The 18,977-nt window shown below is 37.8% G+C and overlaps 1 protein-coding gene across 2 annotated transcripts in view; it reads right to left on the bottom strand.

The window, feature by feature from the left end:
* GPR156 (G protein-coupled receptor 156) overlaps positions 1-18,977 on the bottom strand; it is a 90,952-nt gene that overhangs the window by 56,693 nt on the left and 15,282 nt on the right. For both annotated transcript variants that reach the window (XM_079155297.1, XM_079155298.1), the window contains 2 exons: positions 7,475-7,934; positions 7,159-7,295 (listed from right to left, as the gene is read on the bottom strand). In XM_079155297.1, the coding sequence (XP_079011423.1) occupies positions 7,159-7,295; positions 7,475-7,570 (233 nt within the window). In that variant the 5' untranslated portion in view covers positions 7,571-7,934. The remainder of the gene's footprint in view (positions 1-7,158; positions 7,296-7,474; positions 7,935-18,977) is intronic.

The following is an 18,977-nucleotide window of genomic DNA, read 5'->3' on the forward strand; positions in this document are numbered from 1 at the left end:
TATAAATAAATGAATAAGATAAAGGTCCATCAACATCTAAAAAAAATTAAAAAAAAAACTTTCTGAGAAAAATCAGAACATTTGTAACACATTTTAGTAGCTTTATTGAGGTATATCTACTATACAACAAATTGTACATATTTAAAATGCATGATCTAATAAGTTTTAAGAAAGGTAAATACTTGTGAAAAGTCATAATCAAGGTTATGAACATATTTATATTTATGACCTTGAAAAGTTTACACATGACTCTTTAAAAGCTCTCCTTCCTGTACCCACCTCACCCACCTGCAGGTAATTACTGATCTGTTTTCTCTTACTATGCATTAGTTAACAATAGATTAGTTTAATTTTCTAGAACTTTGTAGTTGGAATTACACAGTGTATAATCCTTTTTTTTAAAATTTTTCTTGCTTCTTTCACTCAGAATTATTTGAGGGGCTGGAGTTGTGGCTCAGTGGTAGAGCACTTGCCTGGCATGTGTAAGGCCCCTTTGATACTCAGCACCACATATAAATAAATAAAGAAAATAAAAGATCCATTGACAACTAAAAAAATTTTTTAAAAATGATTTTGAAATTCATCCATGTTATTACAATTATTAATAATTCATTCTTTTATTGATGAGAAGCATTCTCTTATATGAATATACAGCAATTTGCTTACTCATTAAGCTGTTGATAAATATTTATGCTATTTCCAGTTTTTAGCTATTACAAATGTGAACTATAAACATTGGGTACAAATCTTTGTACAGACATACCTTCATTTCTTTATGGTCAATGTTGATCTTAAAAGAAACTCTCAGACTGCTTTCCAAAGTGGTTGTACCGTCTTACATTCTTACCAGGCATATAGGCTAACACTATTATGGATAATAAGTATTTTATCAGACACATGATTTGCAAATACTTTATTCCAGGCTGTGGCTTTCTTTTCATTCTCTTAAGATTCTCTTTGGAACAAGATGACTTTGATTTTTTTTGTCTAATTTAATGCTTTCTTTTAAAAGAGGGGAACGGGACTGTGATTAGGTTGAGTCTATACATCAATTAGGAGAGAACTGACAATTTAACAATATGGAGGCTTCCAATCCATGAATACATTATCTCCATTTACTTAGGTTTCCTTTAATTCTCTCATCCATGTTCTAAAGTTGTTAGATTTACCTAAATATTTCATATTTTAGATGCTGTTATAAATGGCATTGCTTTTAATTTCACTTTTCAATTGTCTGTTCCTAGTATGTAAAATTACAAGTTGAGTTTTGTGCATTAATCTTGTATCCCACAACTTAGCTAGGGTCATTGTTAGTTGTAACAGTTGTTTTTTTTTGTTGTTGTTGTTTGGTTGGTTGGTTGGTTTGGTTTGGTTCTAAGTAGATTCCATTGTGTGAGTGTGTGTGTGTGTGTGTGTGTGTGTGTGTGTGTGCACGTGCATGCATGCGCGCACACCAGGGGTTGAACCCAGGGGTTCTCAACCAGGGAGTCACATCTCCAGTCCTTTTCATTAATTATTTTGTGACAGGGTCTCTCTAAGTTACCTAGGCCCTTGCTAAGTTGCGAGGCTAGCTTTGAAATTTTGATCCTCCTGCCTTGGCCTCCTGAGCTACTGGGATTACAGGCAAGGGCCACTACAACTGGCTCTACTGGATTTTTTATATACTTAATGGAAAAGAAGTCAGTCTTTTACTATTAAAAATGATGTTAGCTGATCAATAACGTGAAGAGAGAGCCTACAGAATGGGGAAAAAATACCACAAACACCTCAGATAGAACACTAATCTCCAAGATACATAAAGAACTCAAAAAACTTAACACCAAAAAAACAAACAACCCAGTCAATAAATGGGCTAAGGAACTGAACAGGCACTTCACAAAGGAGAAATTCAATCAATCAATAAACATATGAAAGAATGTTCATCATCTCTGGTAATTAGAGAAATGCAAATCAAAACTGCTCAAAGATTTCATCTCACTCCAGTCAGAATGGCAATTATCAAAAAAGAAGCAATAATAAGTTGGCGAGGATGTGGGGGAAAAGGTACACTCATACATTGTTGGTGGGACTGCAGATTGGTACAACCACTTTGGAAAGCAGTATGGAGATTCCTTAGAAAACTTGGAATGGAACCACCATTTGACCCAGCTATCCCACTCTTTGGTTTATACCCAAAGGACTTAAAATCAGCATACTACAGTGACACAGCCACATCAATGTTTATAGCAGCTCAAACCACAATAGCTAAACTATGGAACCAACCTAGATGCCCTTCAACAGATGAATGGATAAAGAAACTGTGGTACATATACACAATGGAATATTACTCAGTCTTAAAGAAGAATGGAATTATGGCCTTTGCAGGTAAATGGATGGAACTGGAGAAGATCATGCAAAATGAAATAAGTCAATCATAAAAAAAAACCAAAGGTCAAATGTCTTCTCTGATAAGCAGATGCTGATCCATAGTAGGGGGTGAGTAGGAAAGAATGAAGAAACTTTGGATTATGCAGAGGGGAGCTGGGGGAGGGGAGGGGCAGTGGGAATGAAAAGGGCAGTGGGGATGAGAACGGTAGAATGAGATAGACATTATTACCCTATATACATGTACGAAAAAAATTCTAAAAAATTTTTAAAAATGATAGTTGTAGATTTTTGCATAGATGCACTTTATCAGGTTGGGGAAACTCCATTCCTAGTTTGTTGAGATATTATCAGAATTGATGGATCAATTGATATGATCAGAATTGAGATATTATCAGAAAATCTGTCAAATGCTTTTTCTGCATCTATTGAGACACCTACATAGTTTTCTTTTTTTAAGTGGTAAACATGGTAAAATTATATTGATCAAACTTTGGATTTATGGAATAAAACTTCATTTGGGGGGCTGGGGCTGTAGTTCAGTGGTAGAGCACTTGCCTTGCACATGTGAGGCATTGGGTTCAATCCTGAGCACAACATAATAAATAAATAAATAAATAAATAAATAAAGGGATTGTGTCCATCTACAACTAAAAAAGGTATTTTAAAAAAAACTTCATTTGGTCATAATGCATTATCTTTCTAATATTTGGTTGTATTTAGTTTGTTAGAATTTTGAATCTTTGTTACGAGAAATATTACCTGTAGGCTTTTCCCCCCTCCTCCTTCTCTTTTAATGTCATTGTTAGATTTTAATATTGGCATACTGCTATCCTCATGGATGAGGTAGGATGTTCTTCCTTATTTTCCATTTTTTAGAGGAGAAGGAATTGAACTGTTATTATTTATATAGGCTCATGTTAGCTGAGTGCCTCTAACTCACTCTCACACAGAATGCAGTCAAAATATCAGCCACGGCTGCAGTCCTCTTAAGGCTTGACTGGGGAGAATCTGCTCCACACTTATTCACATTGCTGTTAGCAGGCTTCAGAAGATCTGTTTCCAGGTTAACTGATATGGCTATTGGCAAGCCCAGGCACTCACAGGCTAAGGTTGGAAACATCAGTTCCTGTCATGTGGGCCTCTTCACAGGCAGAGTATCACACGGCTGTGAGCAAGTGGAAGAGTGAGAGAGATCCAAGGTGGAAGGCACAATCTTTTGTAACCTACTACCAGAAGTGACATTCCATTAATAAACAAATCAGCAATCCAGTGTAAGATCTCCACTTAAGGAGATTGTTGTTCATAAAACTACCTTATTATCCTTCTAATATCTGTAGAATCTATAATGATGTCACCTCTCCCATTCCTTATTTGGCATAATTATATTTCCCCTCTCTCTCTTTCTCTGTTTCTTTCCCTGATTGTTTGGTTATAGGCTGGTCGGTGTTATTGGTCTTCACAAAGATTCAATTTTTGGTTTAGCTGTTGTTTTTTTCCCTATTGTTTTCCATTTTATCAATTTCTGCTAATCTTTATCATTTCCTTTTTTCTATTTAGTTTAGTTTTTTTTTTTTTTCTTTTCTTTTTCTATGTTGGAAGGTAAGGTCATTGATTTAAGGCCTTTCTTCTTTCTAAACTTCAGAGTTTAGTCCTCTAAATAGTACCACTTTTAAAGGCATCCAACAAATTTTGATATGTTGCCTTTTCATTTTCATTCAGTCCCAAACACTTTCTAATTTTCTTTTTTCTCTTTTCTCTGAACATGAGTTTTTTCAAAAGTGTTCTAGTTAGCTTCTGATATTTAAAAATTTTCCAGAGATCTTTCTGTTATTGCTTTCTAATTTAATTCTATTGTATTCAGAGAACATACTTTGTATGACTTGAATCTTTTAAAATTTAGTGAAACATTTTCTATGGCCCAGAATATGCTCTATCTTGGTAAATGTTCCATGTGTACTTGAAAAGAAATTTGAGGTCTGCTGTTGGTGGGTGAAGGGTTGTATAAATGCCAATTAGGTCAAGTTGGTTGGTTGGATTGTTCAAATTTCCTATATTTTTTACTGATTTTCTGTTGTAGATTATATTTTAAAATTTTTACCAAAAATAAAGTATCTGCAACTGAACTTAAACATTATTGTATTATTTTATTTTGTCAAAAGGGTTTTCTTTCTCTAGCATGTGCATTCATATGCAAGTACACACCCACACACACACACACACACACACACCACACACACTTAGAGACCACAGAACTGAAATGACATGGAGCATCGAACTGTGATGCTGCACCTTTGAACAAATTTTATAGTTCAATAAAGCACTTATGAAAATTAGTTATTTTATATTTCCTGTCTGACCTTGTAAGTTACTTAATTGAAAAATGTATTTTTATTCACAGTGCCTCCAAGTCGTGCTTCCACTGCAAAGAACAGGCAGCAAAACTTTTAATAAAATGAAAGAAATACAGATATTTTCATGTTAATGCTATTTGTAGGTGTTTTATGTTTTAACAGGATATACAAATGCTTGATAAGCCTTGCATTCTGTAAAACTGCATATAAAAATAATGGGTTAGAAGAAAATTATGGTGGGGCCCTAATGCTTGAAACACATTCAACTTCATAATAAGTACTAATAAAATAATAAATGTCCCAATTAAAATATTAGTGCTCAGTAAATACCCACTACCATTTACAACCAGGATGACAGCTGATTTCTATAGCCTCCAATCTCAAGGATAGGTCCTAGAGTATTTACTGCCAATAGATAACATTGTCAGTAAAATTAAAAATATGCTCTGATCTGTGCTTTCTTCAATAGTCAGTTGCAGTTTTAAATATAAGATAAATGTCTCTTCTGTTTATTCATCTATACATAGAACTTCATGTGAAGGAAAGACTCAATTTCTGAAGTCATTAAGCCAGCTATTACTTGCACAACAGGAAGGCACTGACATAGTATTCTCAGTGTAGGCCTTCCTCGTTAACTTGCCACTGAGTGCTTTAAACTACTGACTTGCTGGAGGAAAAAATGGTATATGAAATGTCGATATCTTTTTCTTATTTGTCAATCAGGTTTAAATTTGCATTATAGAAATGTGTTGCAGGGCTGGGGTTGTAGTTCAGTGGTAGAGCACTTGCCTCACATGCATGAGGCACTGGGTTTGATCCTTAGCACCACATAAATTAAAAAAATAAAATAAAATAAAGGTATTTTGTCCATCTACAACTAACAACAAAAAATTGAAAAAAAAAAAAAAAGAAATGTGTTGTAGTTGAAGAGACTGTTACTCTATTGTTCTAACCTTGAAATGAATGATTTTCCCAGTCACTTTCATGGTGGCAGTCAATGTTAGGATATAAATATCCTTATTCTCAAGATAACTGAACACTGTTTATTTAGTTCCCATAATGTTCCAGAATCTGTTCTAATTGCTGGAGGCACAGAGGTGAGCCTAACAGATAAGGTCCCTGAATTCACAGGCTTTACATTCTGGGAAGGGATACTGACAAAAGAGACGATTCAATCAGCAGAGTAATATCAGATCATCACACAAAATAAAACATGGTGATTGTATATGGAATGAGATGGGTGGGGTATCACTGGGTAGAGAGGCTCCTTCAGATAAGATGGTCAGAGAAGTTTTCTCTGAAGAGGTGACACTGGAGCCAAGACCTATAAGATGAGGAGGAATGGATCAGAGGAAGATCTGGAGAAAACTGTCAGACAGAGGAAACAATAAGGGGACAGAAAGCACAAAGACCTTGAGTGAAAGCTTAGTATGTTTGAGAAATAGAATGAAAAGTGGCTGAGGCAGCTTCGGGGTATATTCCAAGTTGAGTGTCACATGTCACATGCTGAGGTTGACCTAGCCAATCAAATCAATGTTGCTTAACAATTCCCTGTCTGTGGTGCCTAAAATGGCAAGTGGCACCCCAAAATTCTTGCTAGACAAATCCAAGGGACTGATCCTTATCTAAGTGCCAAATCTATCATAGACAATGGAGCATAACACACTTGATCATTACCAGGTGTGAGGCTGGATGAGCTTGGCCTCTGGGGCCGTGGTTGAATTCTGACTGTGAGCTCTAACCAGAAGTCAGTCGGAGGGCAGGGAGAGGGAGCTGAAGGAGAGGGAGCTGAAGCAGGCATCTCCAGAAGCAGACTGGAACAGTGGGGCTGGATAAGGGTACAGTGTTGAGGTGGGAGAGATGGGATGGGCTCCAAGGGAAGGATTAAAGAGCAGTAAAGGCAAGAGTCTGTGTGTTCCTTCAGAAAAGTTATCAATTGCTTCTTTTGCCAGGCTTGGGAACCACAGATGCTTACCCTGATGCACCAGTGATGTCCCAGTCCACCAGGATTGTTTAGCAGAAGAGCCAAGCAGCAAAACTTCACTGTTCCTGTGAAAACCTTAACCCAGACTGATTCCATTGTGAAGTCCACACACTTTTATGTTGTTTTGGACATTTTTCTCTATAGGGTCTCTGTTTTTCATACAAATACCTCATCTTCTTAGAAGGACTGTCCCTCCTGTATGGAGAGAGGTTCCTCATTTTCTTCCTTGGATACTCAGTGTAGTAATTGGTACAATATTGGGCTAGAGCTTTCTCTGCTCTGTAGGGAATTGTACTACTAAGTATTTCAGAGGGAACTTTTCATGTGACTCGCTGCCACAGTGGGGGACAAACTTTGCTGATACTGGCTGGCTGCTTGTGGTGTCAAAATGATGTTAGGACTCTAGGTTTCAGTTAAGGCCATAGGCGATAAGGAACTGGGGGCAGGGCTGCTTACCTGTTCTTCCTGCAGCGAATTGTGAAGCCAAGGAAGAAGAGTATCAGAAGTAGTCCACAGCTGAGAAAAGTCCAAATAACACCCAAGAGGGCAGGAGATAATGAAGGGACAGTCTTACTGCTGTGCTGGGAAGAGGTCTAAAGAAGAGGAAAGAGAAGTTGTTAGGAATGAAGGATGTTCTACAGATCAGCACCAATGCTGGGAAATACATGTGTTGTTTGGGCATTTCTCCTCATCTCCTTCCTCCCCCACCTCACTACCAACAACAACAACATATGTATCTGAGCTCCCTGATGCCCCTTGACTGCTCACTTACAATTGTTGTCCTGCAGAGATCATGAAGGGGCCTCTGATCCAGTTCCTGGCCAGGAAAACTGTCACAAAATTCAGAGCAGTTTATTTCAGGCTCCATGTCACCGCATGCCCTCTTGGTGTGCACTTATTTACAGTCTTGGTCATCCACTGGTAAGGAGGCAGACCTTTGACTAAAACACAAAAGCAACTCCAATCTTTTCTTCAGAGGCCCCATTTTGGAGCTGGCTCCTGGCTTGAAATCCGGAATCAATAACCAATTCGGGAGGAAGCAAAGGCTTATTTCCTTAGGCTCCTTCATCAGACATACTCCAACATCAGACATCCTTCAACTGGTCCCTTGCTGCTAGAGGGTACCACATGTGCCAAGAGTGGTCATCTTGGTAACCTTTAGGTCACAGAAAGTGACGATTCTGGCTCACCACCAGAGGGCAGTCACTGTTCCAAATACTGTCACACTGGGCCTTGAAGAAAGGAAAGCAATTGGGTTAACAAGTACAAACACAAATTTAAAGATATTTTTAATAGTTTTTATCATATGCAATTATATTTTAATGTATAGTTATATACTTATATATTACAAAGTTTTGAGATATAAAAATACTTTAGTATATTTTTAAACCACTATAATAAACAATACTTTAAAAACAAAGATAAAGCACATCTTGTAATTTCTAGGTAAAGAGCTCTGCAGTCTCTCTTCAGATTCCTTTTATGGCCCATTACTGTGAAAACTTTACAGCAGACATGTAAGACATATCATCCATCCTTCCCTCCTAGGAAAACTTCTGTTCTTCTAAGATCTTTCCATGCAGCTTCTGGCTTAATCTCAGTCTGTTCCTGGGTGGTGCTGGGCTTAGTGCCCCATGCTGTCTCCATACATGATCAGTCACTCTACCTCTTGTTCTCTCAGAGTGTGGAAGAACAATCTATGCCCAGTGAGGGAGGGTGGCTTTTGAGAGTTCTTGATGGCTTATTTTTTTGTTTGTTTGTTTTTTGTTCTTTGGTACCAGGGATTGAATCTAGTGGTTAAGCACCACTAAGCCGCATCCCCAGCCCTTTTTATTTTTTATTTTAAGACAGGGTTTCACTTAGGACCTTGCTAAATCCCTTGAGGCTGGCCTTGAACCTGCAATCCTCCTGCCTTAGTCTCCCAAGTCACTGGGATTATAAGTGTGTGTTGCCACTCCCAGTTTGTGTGCTTGTTTTTAAAAAGATTTACTGACAGAGTTTAGATAGGCTCCTCAGGTAATAGTAGGAAGAAGAACTGAGTTGTAGAAATTCCTTCTAAATGAGTAGTCAAGGATGATATTATTTCTCTCAGAAGATGCTTTCAATATGAATGGTGTCATCTCCAAAGGAGCTCAACGTTGAAGAGCAAAGGCAGAAAGGCAAAAAGGCTCAAATTAAGACAAGTAGTAAAGCAACTGAAAAGAAATCTTTCAGTAGAAAAACAATCTTTTCTACTAATCTAATGCTTTAAAGCAATCCATCCCTTAATAGAGCAAATAGATTTGGAATTTGACTGAGGCAATTTGGAGGATGCCACTTCTATTTTGTGTTTTTGAAGTAGCATAGCACCATATTCTTTGATTGTGGAGGAAAATTGGATAAAAATATTAACTACTATTATTTCTATAGCCACTGAGCATAGGACGCATGTTTAAGACAGAACAATACTGAGAGGTGTAGAATGCCATCTTAGATTCTGTGTGCTTAGGCGTGAACAATACAGCACCAGGTGTTGCCCATCCATTGGCCTCTAATATGTTCCTGAATTATTTACCAGGTTCATTACAATGAAATCCCAAGAGAATGAAAATCCACTATCTCCCATCAAAGACATTTAATTCTTGTGCAGTCTAGACAGATTACTGAATGCAAAATTAAGAAGCAAATATAAAAACCTTTCTATTTGCATTCTAATTTAGTTAAGGTTTTAATTGTTGAAAAATCACTCTTTTTCTATTTTTTAAAGTTAGACATTCCCTATTAAGCCTTCTAGCAGAGAGCAATATCACAAACCACAGGGAGGACTATACTACATTATGGATTGGAAGATGTATTTTTTTTATATTGCTCTTTTAATCATATTGGCAAATTAAGTACACTTATATATGAATCGTTATTAAATCCATGTGTATGTATCCCTATATGGAAGAAGTATGTGTTTGTGTCTAGGTATTTCTATATATCTAAAAACCTCACTTTGTTCTCACTCAGCAGTGTTGTATGGCATAAACAACAGCATTCCTCATTTTCAAATAAGTAAACTGAGCAGAGAAGTGGAGAACCTTGTTCCAAATCTGCGGAGGCAGACTTGTATCAAGTAGTTTGCATTCCAAGGTCAATGTCCTCCCAGTGTACACTGTACACAGGGCAGACACTGTAGACTGACCTGGGTTTCTCCAGCTTTAGTTCCCGAGCTGTACTTCTGTGGTGGTGCCCTGGAGTGTGACACACCATGGTGCATCCACACTAGTGATTCTCAAGTAGGGCAATTTTGTACCTCCAGGGGACATCTGGCAATAACCAGAGACACCTGTGGTTGTCAAAATTGGGAGGAGAGTGCAACAGACATCCAGTGGGCAGCGGCTAAGGATGCTGCTAAACATTTGTAGAGTGATCCAAACAACCAAGAACTATCCATCCCTAGATGCCAATTGTGCTAAGATTGAGAGGCCCTGATTGACACTGCGAGTCTCAGATTTTTTTGGGGGGGGAAGTACCAGGGATTGAACTCAGGGCACTCAATCACTTAGCCACATCCCCAGCCCTATTTTATATTTTACTTAGAGACAGGGTCTCACTGAGTTGCTTAGCACCTGTTTACTCAAGGACACATAAATCTGCCTAAAATGGGGAAGAAAGGTAATCCTGCTTCTCCTAAGATCAGGGAGGGGTAGAGACCAGGGAGGAGTTGGGAGAGAGGAAGAGAAAGAATTGTCTATTTTAGAAATAAGTTGCAGTGGCAGAGCAGCAAGGGCTATATTCAAAGCATAGAGTAGACCACTGTTAAATTTTGTCACTGTCAATTTCTACATTCCATTTCTATGAACAATGACGTCTCCAAGCTGCTTCCTGCTGAAAGAGGGCAAAGTTGGGGGAAGTAACACAAAGTCTTTGTTCTCCATAAGATGGGGTGTGGACACTTAAGTGTATTCAGCATCATTGCAGTCCAGGGGTCCACAGTGGCAGACAGCAGGTGACTGGAGAAGGTATACATAGGGAGGGAGCATGCTAAGACAATAATAAACAATACAGCAAAGCATTACTTTTTTTGTAAAAAATTAGCACAACATAATTAGCATTTCAACCAGTCTCCAAAAACCATGAAGACAGTAACTCATAATCATATCAGTGGAAAACAGACCCAGTTTATCAGTGTAGGAGGTTAGGAATATTTGTAGGTCCATGAGTTCAGGCTCAAATTAACTCAGGACAAACTTGTGACTCTAGAGTTCTTTATGGTCATTATTATTAGGCACTCCCACTCAAGAATGCTTCCTCTATAGCCTCCAGCTTCACTTACTTTTGGTAGGGCTGACACAAGTGTACATTTAAGTCACATTTTTAAAAACATTGTTTTTCCTTTTAAATGTCCATGTGGGACCATGCTTAGGCTATACTCTCTTGCCAGGTGTTTAGGACCAAGTTGGTCAAAACTGACCTCGCTCCTATCTACCCTTAAAGAGTCATCTGAGATTCCTCAGAGATCACTCTTGGAGATGTGTGTAAAGCCTCTTGGCTCCTTGAGCTTTCCTTTGCCAGTGCCTTCTTTCAGGATGGGTCAGGATCTGGCTGACCATACATGGCTTCTTTTGGAAGTATCAGGGACATTTCCCTCTCCAGTGACCCACCCTCCTCTTTGCAGAATATGCACTGGTTGGCTTCCTGTTCTCTAGAGTCTTATATAAGCATGTTCTTAATGTCTCCTTGGATGGACTACATTCAATGGAATAGAATTTTGAAAATGTGAGGACCCCTTCAGCCTATCAATATCCATTTTAGGAACTTTTGTATGTGTGTGTGTGTGTGTGTGTGTGTGTGTGTGTGTGTGTGGTGCTGGAGATTGAACCCAGGGCCCAGAAAGTGGCCTAACATTCCATGTTATCAATGCCTCAGAGGATAAAGGAGGAGGGAGAGGTAGAAAAATATCTGAAAGAAATAATGATCAAATTTTTCACAATTGATTAAAACCTATAGACTCCAAGTTCAAAAGCCCCAAGCAGAATAAACTAAACAAACAAACAAAGCCTAAAACAGAAAAACAAGGCAAATTTTAATAAAATTGCTCAAAATAAGTGATGAAGATAAAATTTTGGGAGTGCCCAGATCATGTACAGAGGAACAATGTTAAGGCTTACAACAGATTTTTCATGAAAAACTATGCAAGCCAGAAGGAATGGAATGATATCTTTCAAGTGCTGCTCCGCTCCCAAAAGGCAATCCAAAATACAATACTCCCTGAAAATGTCTTTCAGAAATGAAGGTAAAACTCAGAAATGATTATTAAGCAAATTTTTACATATTTTTCAATATAATGTTGAAATTCTATAATTAGAGTTTGGACAATAAAAAGTTAAAAAATTGAATCTCCCAATTAATTTACTGTTAACTTTATAATATACTTGATTCTTCCAAACATATTTGATTGGTGGGGAAAAAAAGAAGACAAAATGCAGACATTTTCAGACAAAATCTGAGTCATGAACTAACAAAAAAACTTAGAGGACATTCTTCAGGCAGAAGTAAAATGATAACAGATGCAAATATGGATAAATGCAAAGGAATTCAGAGTTCTGGAAATGGTAAATGTGTAAGTAAATGTAAAATAATTGTTTTTGCTATTTTATGAAACTACTCATAAGCATGTACCTATTGGGAAAATATACACATACTGAATTTCCTTTACACCCATATCATTTATCCTTTCACTGGTTTATAGTCTCATTTCTAGATGAGTTGGAGCCTGCATTACTAATAATAAAACTGAATCATGACAGAGTTCTGGGGCTAGAAAGTGAAGAGATGAATGGATAAAGGGATCATGTATGTATATTAATGCAGAACTCCATGGTTACACATTCCCTCTATTGTCACAATTATTCACTCAATGAATTTTTTTAAGCGCCAACAATACAACAGGATCTGTTCTAGGCAACTGGAATATACTGGTGAAAATAAGGCTGCTACCTTTTTGGAATTTGTATTACAATGTGGGGATTCAAACAATCATATATGGACATAATACATAAATAAGTGAAATAATTTGTTTAAAGGCATTGGGATAATGAAGGAAAAGGTAAGCAAAGAAAGAGCATTTGAGAATGCCAGAAGAGAAATGAAGAGATAGTAAATGAGGTTTATATTCGGCCTTATAAATTAAAGGCTGATTCTATAAAGGAAAATTGATACAGCCTTCCATGACAATCTCTCTTTTGCTATTGCAAGGAACAAGAGTGGCACTGATAACTTTAGGGCTGGGAATGTGGCTCTCGGGCTAGGGCTTGCCTAGCATGTGTAAGGCCCTGGGTCACTCTCCAACACCACCATCAAATTAAAAAGAAAAAAGTGGCACTACTCAGAGTCAACTGACAATTATTGGCTAAGTCAACTAAATTTGGGGAGGATTTGTTTTTCCTCCTTTCTTCAGCAATTTCTGGTAGCCTTCATGGAGTATTTAGGGTTCTCTGTTCACATCTGGTTACACCTTCGACAAAGCTGTCCCAGGTGCATCCTCACCTCAAATTTCCCTCTTTGATCTAATCCCATTGGATATTCATATTTCAGTGATTCCTAAGTTTTCCTTTGTTGTCTTGGTGTGCATTTATGTTTAGAATTGTTTTTTAAAATTCTTAGATATTCTTAAAACTCAGAAAAGTATAGGGAAGAGAATAACAAGCACCCAAATTTAATCATTAATACTCTGGCATATTCATTCCAGGCCACCCACTCCCACTTACTGCCTTGCCTCTTCCCCTGAGAAAAATCACTCTTTTGCCTTTTAAAATAAATGACAGATGATTTTAAAAGAATGATGAATTGCTCAATTTTTAAACACTGAGATACTGCACATAGTGCTATGATTTCTAGGATATATTGTTAATAAAAATGACACAAAAAAGTAAGATGCAGCAAAATGTATATAGAATGCTACCTGTTGTGTAAAAGAGGAGATGGGATACACACAGGTCATCAAAACTTGTTTTCAAAAATAAATAATGGAAGGATTAAGCATTGATTGCCCATAGGGGAGTAAAATAACAAAGCAAAGGGCACAGGGTGGCAAAACAGACTTCTCATGTTTATGGTTTTGATTCTGAAATCAACAAAATATTTTACATAATTTAAAGACAAAATTAAATCCAAAAGAAGAAAAGCAATCCTTCAAAGTCAAAGTCAAAATGAGAAATAAATTAGCCTATTTGTATATAAAGTTGACAGCACAACCACATAGAGGATTATTTTAAGTAACAGTAATTTTATCAAATGTTCCAAGAGCAAAAAATATCCACAAATAAGTCTTAATCTCCATTAGGTGGGTATTTTCTGTTGTTTTATGTACATACATACACATATACATATATGTATCTATTAGAGTAAAGCAAATAAATAATTGTGTTCATGTCATTGGGAAACAAGACTTCAAAGTAAGAGAAAAGAGTTGCACATAAAATAAAATCAGTTGAGGGAGCTGGGGTTGTGGCTTAGTGGTAGAGCATTCACCTAGCATGTGTGGGGCACTGAATTTGATCCTCAGCACCACATAAAAATAAATAAATAAAATAAAGTTATTGTATCCATGTACAACTAAAAAAAATCAGTTGAGTAAAAACCTTTAAAACTTTGATTTAAATGAGAAATATCAATATGGACTGAAATTTATATTTCTCTAAGATATTAATATTTCCTAAACTGTTCACTGAATCTTGGAAGTAATGACAACCCAGAAACAATGAGCACTCCAACTTACCCAGATTTTGTTCTCAAAAACCACTTTTCATGAAAAGATATCAGTTTACTGTATCAAAGCAGCCACTTTGAGTTATGAGCGAATATACACAAGATGAGACTGGGATATCTTATCACTAGGGGGAAAAAAATCAGAAACTGCAGAATCATGTCAAAAGGATGCAGGACTCCATTTAATTGGTCCCATTGGCCAACAACAGGACAGTGTGACCATCAGAAAGAATAATTACTGCAATGCACTGAAACACACAGCACATGGTCAGCACTCACTAAATGCTTATTTAATGAATGAATGAATTTAGCATTGTAGGCATTAATAGGATATTGTTAAGGGTGTGGGCTACAGTATTAACTTAGTGATTCCTTCATGAGGACTCATGGTATAAATTTTTCCTCCTATGAAATACATTTTCATCTTATGAATAGTATTATGTCTCTCTCTTTCTCACCCTGTATTTCAGGGATTGAATCCAGGGCTTTGCACATGACCAGGCAAGTGCTCTATCATGAAGCTATAATCCTGGCCCTTTTCATTTTATTTGAGATAGAGTTTCAATAAATTGACCAGGCTGGTCTTGAACTTGCAATCCTCCAGCCTCATTCTTTGGAGTGCTGAGATTATAGGCATGAGTGATGCCCAGCTGCACTGAATGTTTAATATTAAAATCAGAAGAAGGGGCAGTTGGAGTAATAGGGATTCTTCTGCCCAGTGTGAACAAATAGATAAATTATTTGAAATTTCTCAATTTTAGGTTACTCTTAAAAGAGGTAATGCAGACCTACATGCAAATTTATGCAAAGATGCTTTTATTCAACCCAACAATAATGGTATTATACTAGATGTTCAGTAAATTTTCTCTGGCATCAATAATTTTTAAAATTATATTCATTAACACATATTGATTGTACAAATTAATGGGCTCCCTGTGACATGCATATATCATTCTTTAATCTTATCCACACCCCCTTCTACCCTCTCCTTCCCTCCTTTCTGTCCTTGCCCCCATAACCCCATTCCCCAACTCAAACAGTACCTCTTCTATTTTCAGATCATTTTTCCCACCCAATTTCTCATATAAGAGAAAGCATGACATACTTGGTTTATTTTGCTTAACATGTTGTAGTCCATTCCAACCATTTTCCTGCAAATGACATGATTTCGTTTTTTATCACTGAATAATACAACATTGTGTATATAAACCATATTTTCTTTATAGAATCATCTGTTGATGGGCACTGGATGATTTCATGCCTTACCCATTGTGAACAGTTCTGCAATAAACATGGGCATGCAGTCTTCTGCATACTGACTTCATTTCCTTCAGACATGTACACACAAGTGGTATGGATGGATCATATGGTAGTTCTATTTTTAGCTTTTGGGGAGATACTGGGGATTGAACTCAGGAGCATCTTCCTTTGGGGAGATACTGGGGATTGAACTCAGGAGTCACATCCTCAGCCCTATTTTGTATTTTATTTAGCGACAGGGTCTCATTGAGTTGCGTAGCACCTCACTAAATTGCTGAGGCTGGCTTTGAACTCTCGATTCTCTGCCTCAGCCTCCTGAGCTGCTAGGATCACAGGACTGCACCCAGGTATTTTTAGCTTTTTGAGGAACCTCCATACTATTTTCCATAGTGGTCGTACTAATTTACATTCCATCATTAGTGTATAAGTGTTCCTTTTTCTCCAGATTCTTACTCTGGCACCAATATTGTCTGAAGTATTAGCATTTCATTCACTATGTTAGTATAGACAGCAATTACATGGTTAACTATAAATAATGGGAAATGTAAAAATGCATTTTTAATTGCATTTGAATGTACTGTGTTGTATTCTGGTAGTGGATTTACAAAACTCCTGAATATTGGTCAATCATAGTAAATATCATTTCTGTTGCCTGAGCATACACTGCTTCTCTTGAGGGCAGCCAGTAAGTGCAAGTGGGGCAGAGGGAGTTTAAACTTTCCCCAAAGACCACCTGCCACACAGATCCTCATAACTCACAATTTTAAATACTTTCTAAGAGGAAATGAGCATGAAATGAAGGTGGGAAAATACTGCATATATAAGAAAAGATAGTTTGGTCAGGGAAAGTAGATAAGGAGGCACAGAATGTTGGAGCTGGTAGTGATTTTGGATATCACAAAGTCCAATCTCTTCGTTTTGTAGGTGAGGAAACTGAGTTCCACAGAAGTTAAGGGAAAGGCTGAGTCACATAATGGTCATAGGAAGAGAGTTCAGATCTTCCAAGTTCAGTATTCTTTTTACACTATTTTAAAGAACCTCTAAAAAAGAAGATGCAGTTGGCTTTTCACATATTTGGGATAGCGGGGGTAGAGGTCTGAACTTGGGGGAGGGAAGATGAAGACTCTATGTGTGTGTGTAGAAGGGAACTGGGTCAGGGTGGTAACCAGAAGAAAGGAAAGTTTGACCACAGAGTGGGTCTAGGACCAGTGGAGGCCACTGAAGCAGGCAGGATGAAAGGTGTGACCATCTAAGAGTGTGGTTAGAAGTTTGAGGAGCAGGCCCAAGAGAGAAGGTACACGGTGGAAGAGAAAACAATATTTCTTAGGAGCACATCAATGTTGAAACTTGTATGCTTTCCCCCAACTACATAAAGTGAACTGAATCTGTTCCTCAAAAGCTCAGATTTAACCAGGTGTGATGATGCACATCTCAGCTACTTGGGAGACTGAGGTAGGAGGATCGCAAGCTCTTCGTCAGCCTGGGCAACTTGGCAACACCCTGTCTCAAAGTAAAATGAAAAGGGCTGGAGGTATAGCTCAGTGGTAGAGAGCCCCGGGTTCAATCCCCAGGACCACAAAAACAAGACAACAAAACAAAAACAAACAAAACCCCACCTCAGATTGCCTCATCAAAGAGGGAAACATGGTAACAGTTTCTTCTTAAAGTCCAAAGTGCCTCTGTTTCCCACATACTTTCCTGGTATCTGAATAGTTATCCCAAGGACCCTGGAACAGGGTTTGTTCAGGGAATTCTGACTCACCTGAGGGAGAAGCAGGGGAGGAGAGATGGCTGCTCCCAACACACACCCTTCTCCAGGGATTTTACAAGCAGAATGGAGTCACTGTGTGGCCCTGGGCAGGGGCGGGTCATGGGGAATGGACCTGATTCACTCCTTCAGTCTGCTGTGGATCTCAGAGAAACAAAGCTTGGGGACTCTGGAGCATTGGATATATTCTTGGACTCCTCCCCACTCCTCCTGATCCCTGTGTTTCAAAGCCTCTCCCCTCCTTCCCAGCTCATAGTTAGTGATCTGGTCACAATATGGAGAACATTTTTGCTCCGCACTCTAGAATGCTATACTCAACCTTTTAGTTTCACGCTACTTGTAAATTTTCTTTTGCTAAATCTCGATTTACCTTTCTGCTCTACAGTTATTAAACTTTTATTTTCAGAATTATAGTGATCCAGATTGGTTATAAGTTTGGGTTCCCACAGGACCTAGGAAAGTGTTGTAACAGTAGGTTTTCTATAAACAATAGGTCAACTGAGTGCAGGGCACACCCTGGGGGCCCCAGGGTCAATTCACCCCTCTACCCCAGTATATATTCTAGGAGCACCCAACATAATAAGAAACAACTTAGTAGACAAAGCCTAGGTTGAATTTAAGTCTCATCTCCATGATTCTCTAACTGTGATGCCTGAGCTAAGTCACTTCATAAGTCTTTGTTGTCTGCTCATGAAAATGGGGATAACACTCTCTATATCTTATAGATTTTGTTGATGATTAAATCATATGATATATAAGATGTATGTAAAAATACTTGATAAATACTGGATTGTCAATAAATAGTGGCTTCTTTCATTCCCACAATTTAGAGGGTTCATTTACACAGGAGACTTGGAATATATATAACCAGTCTTTACTCTATTTATCTAAATTTCCCAACAGAATATCAAGTTCTGAATCATTGATGTTTCTTCTAACATAAAGTACAACCCTCTTTAATGCTGTATTTAAAATCAGATTTCGTAAGAATAACAATTACAGATTATTCATTAATTCAATAAACATTGATTGATAACTGTTAACTGGTAGCCACAGAGCTAAGAGCCAGGGTTATAGCCGGGAAAAAGTCACCATGGTCTTGCTCTAGCACCTTGCTTGGGGCCTCATGCATAGTTGGTGATCAATACACTTTTGTTGACATGACTTAAAGATGTTCAGTAAAAATTACATATTATATAGTTCTAGGAACAATCCTCAGGATCAACTGAATACTCCTATAACTTAGGAGAAGCAGGAAAGTTGACTCGTGAAGGTAGAACGAGGACTGGAAGGTTCTCCCTGTCTACTTGTGGGTACATCTCCTGCTTTGAGAGACCTGCACTGACCTTTTTTTCCGACTCTCTAATACAAGCTGGCACAACCACACAAACTGGTCTGTGAGTCCCTACTGCCTTATATTTGGATCCCATGGACTTGTTAATATTCAACACTATTCCAGGGGATAGGGTTTGGGAATTGAAAAAAAGAAAAGCAGCACCATAGAAAAACCCTC

This window comes from Sciurus vulgaris (genome assembly GCF_902686455.1).
Source record: "Sciurus vulgaris genome assembly, chromosome: 10".
NCBI classification, from domain to species: Eukaryota; Metazoa; Chordata; class Mammalia; order Rodentia; family Sciuridae; genus Sciurus; species Sciurus vulgaris.